Source organism: Talpa europaea (assembly GCF_964194135.1).
Source record: "Talpa europaea genome assembly, chromosome: X".
In the NCBI taxonomy this organism is placed as follows: domain Eukaryota; kingdom Metazoa; phylum Chordata; class Mammalia; order Eulipotyphla; family Talpidae; genus Talpa; species Talpa europaea.
The window spans coordinates 33,353,622-33,369,091 of NC_140081.1; the positions used below are offsets into that span (position 1 = coordinate 33,353,622).

Here is a 15,470-nt window from a genome sequence, read left to right on the forward strand (position 1 = left end):
AGAAAACATGAGAACTCTTTTCTCATTTTCTGCCCTATTGCTTGGCATAGATTTGCAAAGAGCACGTTCTTAAACCTCACTGAAATCCCAAAAGAGAGCAGACAACACACTGGAATACCAGTCAGTAAAATTATCTGAGATAAATTTGTAGTCACATTCAAACACTTGGTTTTGCTCATTTCATCCTTTGAATTACCAGGCTAGTTTCAAGCTACCTATACTGACTGCTCCTTTCCACATAGGATTTCGTTACATGATAAGAGCTGTATTTTGTTGAGAGAGAGAGAGAGAAAGAGAGAGAGAGAGAGAGAGAGAGAGAGAGAGAGAGAGAGAGAGAGAGAGAGAGAGAGAGAGAGAGATTCCCCAAGCTTGCCTGAAGGAGGCAGTGTCAGTGTCTGAGAATGATGCTTGCCCAGCTAAGATGGCAACCTGTTTGCTTTAATGTTAGAATGCAAGTCAGCTGAGTAAAGGGCACTATTTGCCTGAGGAGGATGCAGCAGAGAATGGTCCTATCACTGAAGATCAGATGCTCCCATCTGCATGGGAGGGAAACTGTCTAGCAACACTAGAGTGTTGGAGAAGGCTTCAGTACTCAGCAATTTAAGCAATTACCCAGATCCTTTGCTTCCTTCAAAATCCTCTATAGTCACTGGTGAGTTCATCGACAGGGCCTTTTTCGCCAATGGACAAGCTTCTTAACCCCATTCTACAAGATAAGTAACTCATAAAGACTGGCTCTACCAAGAGCAAAGTCAACCCTGAGCAGGTCCTGGTCCCCCCCAGGGCTGCCAAGTGTCTGTGCAGGGCCTCCCCTGGTGGTGCAGGGCCTCCCTTGATGGCGCTGCAGTTGAGCGCTGGGTTGCAAGGCTGCAGCCTCTGCAGAGCCAGTTCCATCCCCGGCCACTGGCGAGGGTCCCACCAAAAAAAAAAAAAAGTGTGCAAGTGGTCAGTGTGTATAAGAGGCTGGCCTGATTCCCCTTACTTGGATCCTCTTCATCTGTCTAGCAACATTTTTTCCTGCCTTCCCACTGCTACAGGGCTTATCCCCAGATTTCCTGCACAGTTAGCCTTCCTGAGGCCCAAGAGACGTACATTTGCTGGCCATCCTGGTAGTGAGGTTCCCAGGTGTCAGTTTCTCAGCCATGTTCTTGGACACCACAGGGCAGGTGGTCCCTGCTGGCTTCCCTCCCACACCAGCTTCAAGCAAAGTCTTCCAAAACAACAAAAGCAAGCACTCACACAGGTGAACTCCTTGCCCACCTGCCCCACCCTTTTCCTTCTGGAGCTCACCGCAGGGAACAGCCCCTGTTGAAGGGGAGAGATCCACCCTCCACCCCCTAAGCCCTCCTGGACTCCCTTGAGGGCAGGGTTGTAGGAATTTTATTTTATTTATTTATAAACAGCTGCACCCTCACGCCCCCCCCAACGCGCCCCCCTCCCACCCGTGAAACTTCACTTCAGCGTCCCTTTTTCCTGTGATGGTTTACCATCACAGTTACTTAGCAAATTCAAGCCTCCCAACTCCCAGGCGCCCAACCTCTGATTCCTCCTCCTACATTCTACAAGTGAATGTCCACAGCAGGGGTCCAGCAGGACTGGCAGGCATTGTTGGTGTGGTGGTTTATTTCTGGCTTAGTTTTTCCTGCAGGGGAAGCTAAGTGCAGGTGTGTGTGTGCATTATGATGATTTTTCACAGTGTCCTGGTACGAAGTTTAGGGGAAAAGAAGAGTATACAGAGGACAGAGATAGCAAGAAAATAGACGGGATTTCAGGGGTGGAAGACAAACACTGAAAGCCTTCTTTTCCTGTCTCTTCCCGCCTTGGGTGTGTGTCCGAGGGTCCTCCACTTCTCTGGCTTAAGTGTCGCGCTTATGAAGGCGTCTCTGAAGACTGGAAGAGATGAGGGTTCCCATTCAAATGCTCTCAAACAGCAACTCCTATTTCCGAGTCTCTAAACCAGGACTCAGGTACCATTCCAACTCGCCCCGGTGTGGGACGCCAATCTCCCGCTTGTGACTTGGCCCATCACTGTATCACTGTCTGCACCTACCTGCCGGGAAATCCTGCAGACGAATGGAATGGTGCCTTTGACACTCGCATGCCACCCCCACCCCCACCCCCCCCCCCGCCCATCCCTGCAGTGCGCGTGGGCGCCGCCCATCCCCTAACCCCCTTCCAAACTACCAGCCGCCAGCGGCCAACAGAGGCGCAGGGCACCTCCCTGGAGCATAGCCAGTTGCGCCCCATCCGAGGAGCCCCTCTCCAGTGGCAGGGAGAAGGCCAAGCAGACCGCCGCTGCTCCGCAGCCTGGGCCTCTGCGGCAGTGACCGCAGCTAAGAGGTGTGTCCCACCGCCCCCACTCAATCCCGCGCCTGTGCACCAGAGTCAGCCCCAGCACCCTCCAGCTCTCACGCGCTCCCTCCGGGCATCTCCCTCCTCTTTTTCAAGATACAGGCGCTCACCGCACTGTCGCTTCTCCCATAGGGAAAACTGCTCCCTGCGCCCTGCTGTCACCTACATTTCCAGCCCCAAACAGCCCACTCTCGCGTCCACATGTTGCTTCCCACCTTCCAACTGCTTCCCTCTCCCCCGGGCTCCCCACCACCGCGTCTTTATCCGCACCTTTGCCCGTCTTTGGTCGCCAAATGGGAGACTAGGGGTTCCCAGGGTCCCAGGGGCTCAACAACAATTCTGGACTCGCCCTGCTTCTCTGTCCAGCCCCAGGGGGTCTTTTTCTTACCTTTATACTGGACAGTGGCACTGGCCTTCGGGGCGACGATACGGTCTTCACACCCCTCTCTGGAGCGGCCGCCGACCGCTGCAACAGACACAGTGGTGGACTTGGCTGCGGACGGGACTCTGGAGAGGGGTCAGCGCAGGACTCTGTGGCTGGTTCTGGGACCAGTGCGGTGGCCGGCTCTGGGGCCGGCTCTGGGACCGGTGGGGTGACTGGTTCTGGGGCTGCTTCTGAGATCGTTTCTAGGTCTAGTTCTGGGGCCGGTCCTGAGTCTGGTTCTGGGGTTGGGTCTGTGTCTATTTCTGTGGCTGGTTCTGGAGCCGTCTCCGGACAGGTTTCTGGAGCAGGCTCTAGACAGAACTGTGGTGCCGGTTCTGGCGAAGGCTCGTGGAGCAGCCCGGGAGCCGGCGGCGTCGGCGGCGTCTCCGGCGGCGGCCACGGCGGCGGCGGCTCTGGCGACTCCGCGGGCTGCTCTCCATCCTGAGGCGGGGCAGTGCCCTGGGCCGCCGCAGCTCCGCGGTCCATGGCCGCACGCCGCCTCAGGTTTGGGCAGCCGGGCCGGAGCTCAGAGGGCTAAAGTACCCTCAGGCGCCCCACCCACTCCAGTTCGACCACCCCTTCCAGGGTGCCAAACTTTCCCCCGCCGCCCTCCATGGCTGGCTCCACTCTGAGGTCTAACGGGGGGCGTTCGGCGTCTCCCAGTGCGGGAACACGCCCCTCGGTGAGCGCACACCTCTCCGTAAGCAACCGCTGGCCCGATGGGCGGGAAGCAAAGGGGCTTGAGAGCGCGGACTGGACAGAGCGCCTGATGACCTCCGAGCTACGCGGGAGCTGGGGGTGGGGGGCAAACAGGGGAGGGGGAGCGGAGCGAGGGTGGGGGAGCGCAGGATCTCGTTTAACCCTTTAGTGGCGCGAATGCGAGAAGAAAAAAAAAAGCTAGAGGCGAACTTGAGGGTCTTTGCAGCCCCCCTAACCCGCTCAGCTGCGAGCTGCTGTCCTTAACAGCTTCGGTCCTGTGTCTGCTCTGTCACCTCAGCAGCAGGTGAACCTAGCCTCAGACCAACCTTTTGCCCCCCATCTCCAAGGCTCTGTGGGCAAGTAATCTTTTCTTTTTTTTTCCTAACCTGGGAAAAGAAATTAAGCGGCAGGGGTTTGGGGTGTGTGTGTGTGTGTGTGTGTGTGCGCCCGCGTGTGTGTGTGTGTGTGTGTGTGTGTGTGTGAGAGAGAGAGAGAGAGAGAGAGAGAGAGAGAGAGAAAGAGAGACAGAGAGAGAGGAGAGACAGAGACAGAAAGACAGAGAGAGGAGAGAGGGGAGAGAGATCCTTTGGATTGAAGTAAAATTTGCCCCCCCTTCATTTTGGGGGGGTATTTCTGAGCTTTCTCAGGTCAAACGGTTTGCCTTTAGGTACAGGGTTTTTGGGTGATTGGGAAGGTGTCTGATGAAGGAGGGCTGGAGTCCTGGCTTTCTGCAGCCTGCAGATGTAGCAAGGCAAGAGTGTCAGGGAAGCCGCGTCTGGGCTATGCGCTCTAGAGCAGAGGCTGCCCTGGTCTCCGCAGCCATCTGGGCGTCTGTCTGGCTCGCCCTTGCCACGGGAGACTGCCTTTTGCTTTTAGCTGGACTTCCCAGGCATCATCAGGACTTTTTACTGAACTTGTTAATATCCTGTGGTTGTGTGTGTGTGTGTGTGTGTGTGTGTGTGTGAGCGTGCACGTGCGCACTCGCGTCCATGCGCGCAAGTGTGTGTGTTTGTGTGTGTGTGTGATGTATCTTAAACTGAGGGAAATTCACTGCAATATCCACACCTTTTTCACCTCCTGACACCTCAGAGGCACTCTGACGTTGGGGATGGAAGACTGTCTTGCAAAGAGAACTGCGGGTCCCTGCCGCAGCACCCTTCCCGCTCCATCAGGGGACTTCAGAAGCTCTCTCGTTTGTTAGTCACGTACACACATACAAACCCTCATCTCAGTTAGACCTAGACTTTAGACCCCAATATACGGCAAAATTGCAGTTAAAAATTAAGAAGACCAACCGTTAAGCCACTGCTGTGGGGAGATGGGGGCAGGAGTACTTATAAACCTAATTTGAAATGTGACAAGTAAATTTATCTCCCACACATATAATGCTGCAGTTGTGGATGGCAGCCCTCTTTCTGCAGCCCCTCCTCTCACTCTCTCCTTCCAGACCATATTCTCCAATTATCCCTCTTCTTTTGCCAACTGACACTGACCCACCCGGAATTTTCTAGAACCTGCAGTATTTTTCTGCTCCCTGCACCCCATCCTAGCGGTAAATAATACCACATTCTCACCTAGCCCCCCTTCAAAGACCAGAATCTCTGATGAGATCTGCATTCCCCAGATTTTCACTGCAGCATGGCAGCTTAAACCCACCCTTCTGGAGAAGGGTCACAGTGCTTGGCAGCTACTGAGCTAGTGCGGGGACCATCCCTAACCTCTGGGGCCAGATAAACCCAGGGGAGGTGAGTTCTGTCTATCAAGTCTCTCACTGAAGACAAGCCTCTTTCCAGTAAATCCACATAAAGGACTGATCATCTTCACCCTTCTTGGGCTTTTTTTCCTCTGAGCTGTGCCACACTCAAGTAACCAAGCTGCTTTTAACTCTTAAGAGCTCAGGACTGAAACACACAGAGGCCAGATCTGACCTGGCAGTAGGCTTAGGTTTGGTGCTCACTTCTTAGGCTTTCTGATTCTGGTGAAATCCCTGTCCTAACAAAGGGCCAATATCTCACATTTGAATCTTACTTTCACTAAAACCTGGCATATAGTTGGAAGGTCTAAAGGCTGAACGGTCGTGGAATAGGATGGTCTCTTGTGCTGGATTGTAGTGGGGTAAGTGTTGGCATAAACAGAGAGTTGTCAAGTAGGGGACAACTTGGAGACATTGCTTTATATGTTTCTCGAAACTCTTGTCTATCATTCTATACTCAATCACAGAGTCCAAAATTCATGTTGTAAACTCTCGCTGCAAGGTCAGTTTGAGGTTGAATGCTAAAATAGTTGTTTGTGCATGGTTTTTGCTCCATTAGAGAAGGTTACTACAGATATACTGCCTAGATTGCATTATGATTAATTTGATTTTTTAAAAAATCTGAGCACATCATGCACTGCCTTATTGCCTTATGTTATAGCATGGTTTGGTTGGTTTTGCTTTTTCATTTCTTCTCAGTCCAGAATTGAATAGAATGGGTTTTACTCAGGATCATGGGATGGAGACGGAGTAGAGAAGGGGTGAATGGTTAGAATGGGCCAATGGGTGCCAACTTGGGGGGGCACCTTTGCTGTATCTTATCTATGCCTTCCTCTCCTCCAGAGTCTGCTAGTCTCTTGACAGAGAAAGAATTCCTTAGATGCTTGTACATTTTCCTCAAAACCTAACCTGGGGCTGAGGCCATAGTAAAGATTCAGGAAATATTCGCTAAGTAGATGATTCATTGCAGGTTACCAGTCGGGGTATCTTTTTTATTCTGCATTGCTTTTTAACGGTATTTGGTATTTCAGATGATTGATGATCTCTTAAAAGGCTCTCTTCTAATTGAACAATACTTTTATAGAGGCCAAGAGCTACATAAGAACATGAATGATGGCATCTCCACTGAGGCTTGAGTGGCCATGGTTCTGGATGTCCAGGGAAGACATGGTCCCTAACCTGGAACTTTCTAGCATGTTATATGAGTTACCCAATTAGAATGGATGAAATATAGATCAGTACAATGGGCTCATCTCTCCCATCCAGAATAAAGTCCTTCCAAGCTGACGTGGAGTTCCTTAGATTTCAGGCATGTTAGGACTTTGGGAGAAGAAAGGAGAGAAAACCCGAGAAATGTGGCAAAACCAATGCTCTTATCCTCCTTTTTGTTCATTTTCTTTTCATTATTGAAGGAGAGAGTGACACTGCAGAGCTAGAGTGGAAACCTCTTTTTCCTCGACCAATAGCTCCAATTTCCCTAAACCCTCCATTTTAAAGCAATTTATGGAAGAAATAGGTGCCTCTCCTGAGTCTTAGCTAACAGCCTCCCCTACTCTGGCCACCTCAGCAATGTACAAAACCAAAATAACAACCTTTCTAATAAGCCACTAAATAAAGAGATGGAATGAAAAAAAGCATTTATGGAAAAGGCAGGGGATTCAGACAATTAATTTGGATGGGATTAACATGCAAATCTGTTAGCCTTCGCTCTCCTAGGATTTAATTGATACAGAATTGAAAGTTAAAAAGTTAATACCTTGCAGTCATACAATGCCTTTTGATCTTAAAAGTACTTTCACATATATTATCTCACTTGAGCCTCACAACAATGTGTGAGGCAAAGCAAGTCTGGACTTCCATCCCAAACCCCCACCCCCTAACCTTTTACAGATGAGAAAGCACAAGTCCAATGAGATTAAGTGGTATGTCTTAGGTCACAGAGATAATTAGTGGTGGAACAGACATTTAGAATTTGTGTCATTCAACTCTCAGCTCAGGGAGACCAGAACTTAGTGCTGAGTTGGGGGTTGTGAGACAAGGGTTGTATAAATCCTCTTAATCATCACAAAGTGGGAAATCTGCCTCAATCCACTTCTATTTCTCTCAAGCCTGTAAGGGAAGGGGAAGCAGCGATTCTTACGTTTTTCACTCTGAGGTTTCTCAGTTCTCACTCTCTCTCTGGATTGCAATTGATGATCTGTAACCACACTCACTATAGGAGGCCCCTGTTTACTGGAATCTTTTTTTGAATATGTATGTAAGACAATAATCCACCCAGAGCATACTTGTTTTCTTTATTTATTTTTTTATATTTTCTTGAAACGGAGCACTCCTCAGTTAAAATATATTTACTGTTAGTCTGCGATGTATGCAGCCGTTTCAGGTGTTGTGGGGAAGGAAAAGGGGCAACAGAAATGTTGAATGTGACCCCTTTCTACAAGAATTATATATTAGAACTTGGAGGTTGAGAAAAGCCAAATACAGGTGAAAAACAATCCAAACGCAGATGCCGGTTTATGATCATGCCGGTTTGGCATGATCACACTTTGTACTTGATGTGGGTGTGGGACAAAGCGTGACAGTATAAAAAGGAAATTGTAAAGGAAGTCAGAGAATCTGGTTTCAGATTAAGGTTCTACTATTAAGTTCACAACACTGCCTTATACATGTCATTTAATATCTTTGGACCTTAAGTTTTCTCATATGGAAAATAAGGATCAGGGTAAAGTTAGACTTGAGCAGCTACCTGTAAGGTCTGTACCAGCACAAAATATCAGTGACATGATGAGTGAATCAAAGAAGATTGTGGAATGGGACATATCTTAAAGTGTGTCTTGTAATATGGATCTACAAGGAGGAAGTGCAAAAGTATGACAGGTGAGGAGATGGTCAAGAATTGAAACTTGGTGTTAAGACTAAACCAGGTTGGTTGAGGTGGTGGAAGGGGAACCATACCAAAGACTGATGAGAAATGAGGTTAGAACAAAGTAAGTGGTAGAAAGAAGGGAAGAATGTAAAAGGCTCTGAATACCAGACTGAGGGCTTGAAGATTTTATTTTAAAGGTAATTAGGAACCAATGAAAATGCTTGAGTTTAGGGGTGACATGGTAAAACCAATCAGAGAGAGAAATTATCATCGACAGTGTACTTGGGTCTGGGAAGATCTATAAATCTACGTTGTTGCCCTTGAACTTATATTCAGTTAATTTGGGATCATTTATGGAATCATTATTCTTTCTTGGTTTTTGCTGCAACCTCTAGTTTCAGGTTTTACATTGCCAGCGTGTGTGCCAAAACTGCTGGCCCAACTTGCTTAACCACATGCCTATACATTTGGATTCAGTCCATAATGGGTCATTTGGCTTCTATGGACCCAACATGCTAATGGAATTCCTAATTTGAAATTCTAACTGATGATGAATGACCAGGGGAATGGAGGAGATGAGGCAAAGTTCGTAGGTAGTCATAATGGGGTGGTTGTGGACCTGAAAGCAGATTAAAAGATTGAGGACAATTTGAAGGAGAATAAGGGGAAAAAAAGAATTTTTGCAGACTCTTTGACTCGCTATGGCTTAGATATAGGGGAAAGCTAATGAAAAGCAGTCATCTAGTTCTGTACCACCACAGATTTAAACGGAACTAAGATTTATAAGAGAAAACTGATTGCTCTTATGCCATGGGGGAGGGGTGAAGGTAGAATTTGGTGTGACAGTCACAGGTGTGTGGGGCTAAGGTAGGAATCAGTGATGGTGAGGAGAGTAGAACCAATAGTATCCCTGAGGTGATGGTAGTTAGAACTGGAAAAGATTCTCGAATCCTCCTGGTGTTATGTCAATAATGGAGGGAAGCAGACAACTGCAATATTCATTCTCAGTATTTAAGTGTGTGTGTGTGTGTGTGTGTGTATCCTTATCCAAAAAAGGGAAAAAAGGAGTACTTTGGTAAAACTTATCCTTTCACAAAATTGCTTTTCTACTCCAGGACTCTCTACAAACAGTTCTTTCTGTCACCAATGGTAGAGGTTATGGGGAATGATGGAGGAAGGGAAAACAGGTAGGGAAAGGAAATTAACAACACAGTGATTGACAGGTAGAATTGTTGTGATGAAAGGAGTTGGGGAGGAAAGTAGTTTTCCTTTGTGCTATAGAATTACCTGCTGTGTTCTTAGATACCTCATTTTCTCTTCCCTTGTAGTTCTCCTCCATTACTGAGAATTAGCTCCCAATGCACAATCTGTTGACTCTGGTGGTAAGAGAATTTCTGGGAAGAGTCTTTACACAATTGAAATGACTGGCAAGGACAAGGTGTCAATAACTCTGTTGTCTTGGATGGGGATTAAAGCATTAAACAGTTATTTCCAGGACCTCCTTGTTGTTATTCACCTTTCAGTTTTGGAGAATCCTATTTCCTTTAACCACAGTCCACATGCCAGAATGAGCTTGAGTTCAAACAGTTTGTTTTTCTCTCTCAGTTTCACAGCCCTCTGGAATAAAAAGGTCTTTTCCCAACTGGATCTCAGAGCCTTAACTTGGCCCTAAGAGCAACATTGCAATTGCCTAACCATTATTTCTACACAAGATTGTTTGGGATTTTGTCATTCATTCATTCATTCAGTCAGTCAGTCAGTCACTCATTCATTCCACAGGTAATTATTGAACATTTACTGTGTGATAAGCACTTGTTTGAATGCAGGAGCATCACAAGTAAACAAGAGAGACACACCACTGCTCAAAAGGCATTTATGAGATAAGGGCTGGGAAATAATAGGTGTTAAACAGAAAAGCAAATACATGAGTGGAAAAAATTTCAGAAAATGGTAAATGCAATGAAGAAAAAACAAAGGATTATGTGGTAGAAAGTGCCTAGAGGGCTAATTTGGTCAACATATTTTTATTTGTTTAATCCTATATAGCAAGTCCAAAATATTTTGTAATTACCATTTGTATGAATGTAAAGTATTAACTTTTTAGCTTCCAATCCTGTATCAGTTAAATCCTAGGAGAAATGAAGGATAACAGGCTTGCATGTTAATCCCGTCTAAATACTGTCAACAGGGCCTCCCCGATGGCGCAGCAGTTGAGCGCTGGGTTGCGAAGCTGCCCGCAGCCTCTGCTGCGCCGGTTCGATCCCCGGCTGCTCCCCGGCCACCAGAGGAGGGTCCCACATGGCGCATAGACCTCTCCTGCCTCCTGCTGCTCCCCTCAGCAGTGTACCTCGGTCCTTCTGCCTGCTCTGCTCCCCGCTGTGGCTCTGGTGAATTCTCTCACCCTCCCGCGCTTCTGACTGCACCCAGTGCTTGTATAAATAAATAAATAAATCTTTAAAAAATAAATAAATAAATAAATAAATACTGTCAACAAATACACTAAAAAATTTCAAGATCTTGATTTGGAAAGTTCAGTATTATGGAAAAGTTGCAAGACTAATACAGTGAACACATATCTTGTTCATCAATATCCACTAATTGTTAACATTTTGCAAAATTGCTCTATATCTATAACTCTATTCACCTTTACTTTTGAATGAACCGTTTGAAAGTCACAAATGAAAAGTGGGACTACATTTAACTAAAAAGCTTCTATACAGAGAAAGAAACCATGTTCAAATGAAAAGATATCCGACAGAATGGGAGAAAATATTCAGCCAGGAACATGTCAGCATTTATCTTGTAAGAATAAGGACATTCTTTTTTTTTTTAAAGAATAATATATTTTTATTTTATTTTTAAATTTTATATATTTTTACATCATTCTTCATTTTTTTTTAACAATGTATGCTTTCTAATCTCTGTTATAGTCCCCATGAAATTCCTACCACGTATTCACCTGTGCGCCATCACCATAGTCCCTTGTGCTCTTCCCACCCATTTTGAAGGGACATTCTTTTTTTAATTAATTTTTTAAAAAGATTCATTTATTTATTTTATACAAGAACCAGGCTACAGGCCAGATGCACCGGAGGGTGAGAGGATTCACCAGAGACAGAGTGGGGAGCAGGACAGGCAGATCTACTGAAATGCACTGCTGAGGGGAGCAATGGGCACAACAGGAGAGGTCGGCCGTGCCATATGAGACCCTCGCCGGCCAGCTGGGATAGAAACATCGCTGTAGAGGCTGCTGACAGCTTCACAGTGGGACACTCAACTGCCTGCGCCACCAGGGGAGGCCCTAATCAATTAATTTTTAACTGAGATACTATTAGGGTATCCCCATCAGGTATTGCCACGGTAGTGTACCGACCAACAAATCACCCATAGTCCTCCAGCATAGTTGATTTTGCTCCCTTCCTTCCTTGTTCTTACCCTTCTCCGTACTACTTCCCCTATCTGGATGCTTCAGTTCTGTAGTCAGCTTTCAAGGGTTAGGTTTGAAACTTGTCTTTATTTGACTCTTAGTTTAGTTACTCTATATCCCACACATTAGTGATACTGTCTGGTATTTTTGTCATTCTCACTTTTTTTTTTTCTTTTTTATATTTTTTCCTTTAAAAAATATTTTTAACAGAGGTAACATTGGGGTGTCCCCACCAGGTATTACCACCATAGTGCATCCACCACCAACTCACCCATACTCCATCACTACAGACCATAGAGACTCCCTCCACCCCTGTCTTTTCCCCCCCTCACCTTCTCCCCTTTGGTGTCTGAGTTCTTAGCTGTTGAGGGTCAATTTCAGCTTTTCTTTATGTCTGTTAATTTAGTTACATTATATTTCACATATTAGTGACCCCATCTGGTATTTCTCCTGCTTATTTCACTGAAGATTATCCTTTCAAGCTCCATCCATGTTGCTATAAATGGCATGAGTTTGCCTTTCTTGATCACTGAGTAATACTCCACAGTGTATATGTAATACTCCACTCTGTATATCTTCTTGATCCACTCGTCTGTTCTGGGGCACTTAGGTTGTTTCCATACTTTAGTTATAGCAAATAGGCTGCAATAAACAAGAGCCTGCAAGTTGCCTTTCCAATTAGTGTTTTTGAATTTTGGGGATAGATGTCTAGGAGTGGAAATACTGGGTCAAACAACAGATCCCTGTTTAATGTTTGAAGACACCTCCCTACAGCTTTCCAGAGTGCCTGGATCAGTCTGTATTCCCAACAGCGGAGTGGGAGGGGTCCCCTTTTTCTTCATATCCTTGCAAGCACTTGTTTCTGATCTTTTCAATATAGATCATTTCCATAGATTGTGAGATGGTAACTCATTGTGGTTTTGATTTGTGCTTCCCTGATGATAAGTGATGGTGAACAGTTTTTCATATGCCTGTTTGCAATCTGTATGCCCTCTTGGGGAAGTGCTTGTTTGGTTCTTATGGCTTTTTTTTTTTTTTTGATTGGGTTATTTCTTTTGTTTTTGTAGAGTTTTATGAGTTCTTTGTAGAACTTTGATATCAGTCTCGTGTTAGATGGATGGTGTGTGAATATTTTCTCCCATTCAGTCGGCCACCTTTTCATTTGAGCCATGGTTTCTTTCACTGTATAGGAGCTTTTTAGTGTGATATAGACCCAGGTGTTTATGTTCTCTTGTTTTCCTTGCTATTGGATACAAACAAGGACATTCTTGGCCTTAGAGAAAGTATTATCTAACATTCTCAGGAAGTGTAACAATGATTCATTAATATCTAATATATAATACATATTAAAATTTCTACAATTATCTCATCAATGTGATGCATATTTTTTAAATAGAAACAACAAGCTAAGTCATAGATTGTATGTAGTTGTTCTTGTCTCTGGTTTCTTTTCAATCTAGACTAGTCAGGCCTCAGCTTTTATTCGTCTTTCATGGCAATGGCATTTTTGAAGAGTACAGGTCAGTTAGACTGTCTAACAATTTGGTTTTGTCTAGTTGTGGAAAGAATCTCTAAAGAGGCAACTTTAAGCTGACATCTGAATGAAAAGTAGGATCCGGCCATGCAAAGATCTGGTGAGATTGATTCCAGGCAGAGGGAACAGAAAGCACAAAGACTCTGAGGCACAGAAGAAAAAGTAGACCAGAGTGGCAGGAGCCTAGAGACCAGGCATGGAGTAGTATGAAATGAGGTAAGATGATTTAGGCAGGAATCAGATCATGATGAGCCATATAAGCCATAAGAGAGAGTTAGCATTTTATTCCACTTGCAATGGCAAGCCACTAGGCGTTTTCAGCAATTTGGTGACATGATATGATTTAAATTTCCTTGTAAGAGTAGTTTCTATTTTCTAAAATTTTTACTTTACATGCAGTTGAAAAAAATAGTTATTTGTCACTGATGTCAGTTCCTCCCTCGCCATTTATCTGCTCCCCAGAGGTGTCGACTTTTAACTCCCTTAGCTAAATAACGTGCTTATAAAGCTAATTCATAATTTTGAGATTAAAGCATTTTATGGCAGAGGAGAATTTAGCTCATCATCATCATCATCAACCCACATGCACACTAACACAAACTTCCCAGTTTACCACTTTCTCAGTGAAGATGTGTCATAATTTTGATTACTTAACATTCAGTGTTTATATTATTATGAGCACAGAAATCCTATTTGCAACTGAGTTATGTAGTACATATTATGATTCCTTTTACTTTTTGGAAGAAAAATCTGTTTTTAATGCAGCTGATAATTCTCTTATTTATTCAATTTCTTATTTTTGTATATATTTAACATTACTTCATCTATAACCGGTAGCCCAATTGACTAAATCTTCTCCCAGCATGTGAAGTCTTATATCAATTTCATCTTCTGGGAGACATCTTTTTGAATTTTTCCAATATAGTCTAATTGCTCCCTAGATCTGTGGCACCACTCTCATCCTGTCACTTCTCTAATAATTTTGAAGACAATGTTACATTGTCTTCTAGCTTCTAATTTTTGAGATGCCTGAAAACATTCTGATTTCCTTACAAGTTGCCTTTGAAATTTCTCTTTGGAAGCTAATAGATTCTTTGTTTTGCCCATATTGTGCGATGTCATATTGATACACCCTGGTGCATGTCTATTTTCTTCTATTGTGCTGGGAATTTGGTGGGACCTTTTAATAGAAAACCTTATTTATGCATTTATTATTTATTTTTTATTGAGGTAATATTGGTTTACAGGGTTGTTTGCATTTTGGGAGTAGCATATTCCTCCTTTCAAGTGTTATTGTCATAGTGTACCCACCACCCAAGCCCACCACCCTCATCCATCATATTCCCTCCCCAGCCGGCTTTCATCCCTTTCCTTCCCCTTTGTTAGGTTTCACTGTATTCCACTTATAAGTGACACCATCCAGTGTTTGTCTTTCTCCTTTTGACTTATGTCACAAGTCACAATCCCTTCCAGCCCCATCCATGTTGCAGTAAATGGCATGAGTTTGTTTTGTTTTGATTGCTGACTAGTATTCCATTGTGTATAAATACCACATATTTTCAATCCACTCATTTGTTTTTAGGCATATAGGTTGTTTCCATACTTGGGCTATTATAAATAGTGCTGCTTTTCAGTTTGATATAGCCCTGAATATTTATGTTCTCTTTTCTTTCTTCACTATTGGGGATTAATTTGCAGTCATGACTGAGATTTATGTTGTAAAGTGTGAGAACTGTTTTGTTTTTGAGAAATTTTCTTTTTGTTAGTTTTTGAGGTAACATGATTTAAAATATTGTATATGTTTTAGGGGTCTGGGTTCACACCTGTTTAATTTTTTTTAAAGATTTATTTATTTACACAAGAACTGGTGTATAGGCCAGAGGCACGGGAGGGTGAGAGAATTCACCAGAGACAGAGCAGGGAGCAGAACGGCAGACAGATAGAAATACACTGCTGAGAGGAGCAGTGGGCAAGACAGGAGAGGTCTGCCACACCATGTGGGTATCTCCCCAACAGGCCGGGATTGAACCCACGCTGCAGAGGCTGCAGGCAGCTTCACAGCGCTGCGCTCAACCAGCTGCGCCACACGCACAATAATCTTCTACCATTACCTATTGGGCCCCCTCCCTCATTCCTCCTTCCTTCCCTATGCTCCAATGGTAGCTTTAGTTCTTCACTCAGATTTCAAGAGTTTGTTTTGGTTTGGTTTTATCTGTTCTGCTGCTTTGCATCTTTATATTCCACATATGAATAAAATAATCTAATATTTGTCTTTTCCCTTCTGATTTATTTTGCTTAGCATAATCCACTCCAGTTCAATCTATGTTGTCACAAATGACAAAATTTTTAAAATATATATATACACACACATATATACCTATACATGTACACATATATGCACACACATATACGTAT

At 44.5% G+C, this 15,470-nt stretch overlaps 1 protein-coding gene across 1 annotated transcript in view; it reads right to left on the minus strand.

The window, feature by feature from the left end:
- DGKK (diacylglycerol kinase kappa) overlaps window positions 1–3,262 on the minus strand; it is a gene marked incomplete at both ends in the record, with an annotated part of 170,847 nt that extends 167,585 nt beyond the window's left edge. The window contains one exon of the mRNA XM_084258914.1: window positions 2,741–3,262. Coding sequence (XP_084115040.1) covers window positions 2,741–3,262 — 522 coding nt within the window. The remainder of the gene's footprint in view (window positions 1–2,740) is intronic.
- Between the last annotated feature and the right edge of the window lie 12,208 nt (window positions 3,263–15,470).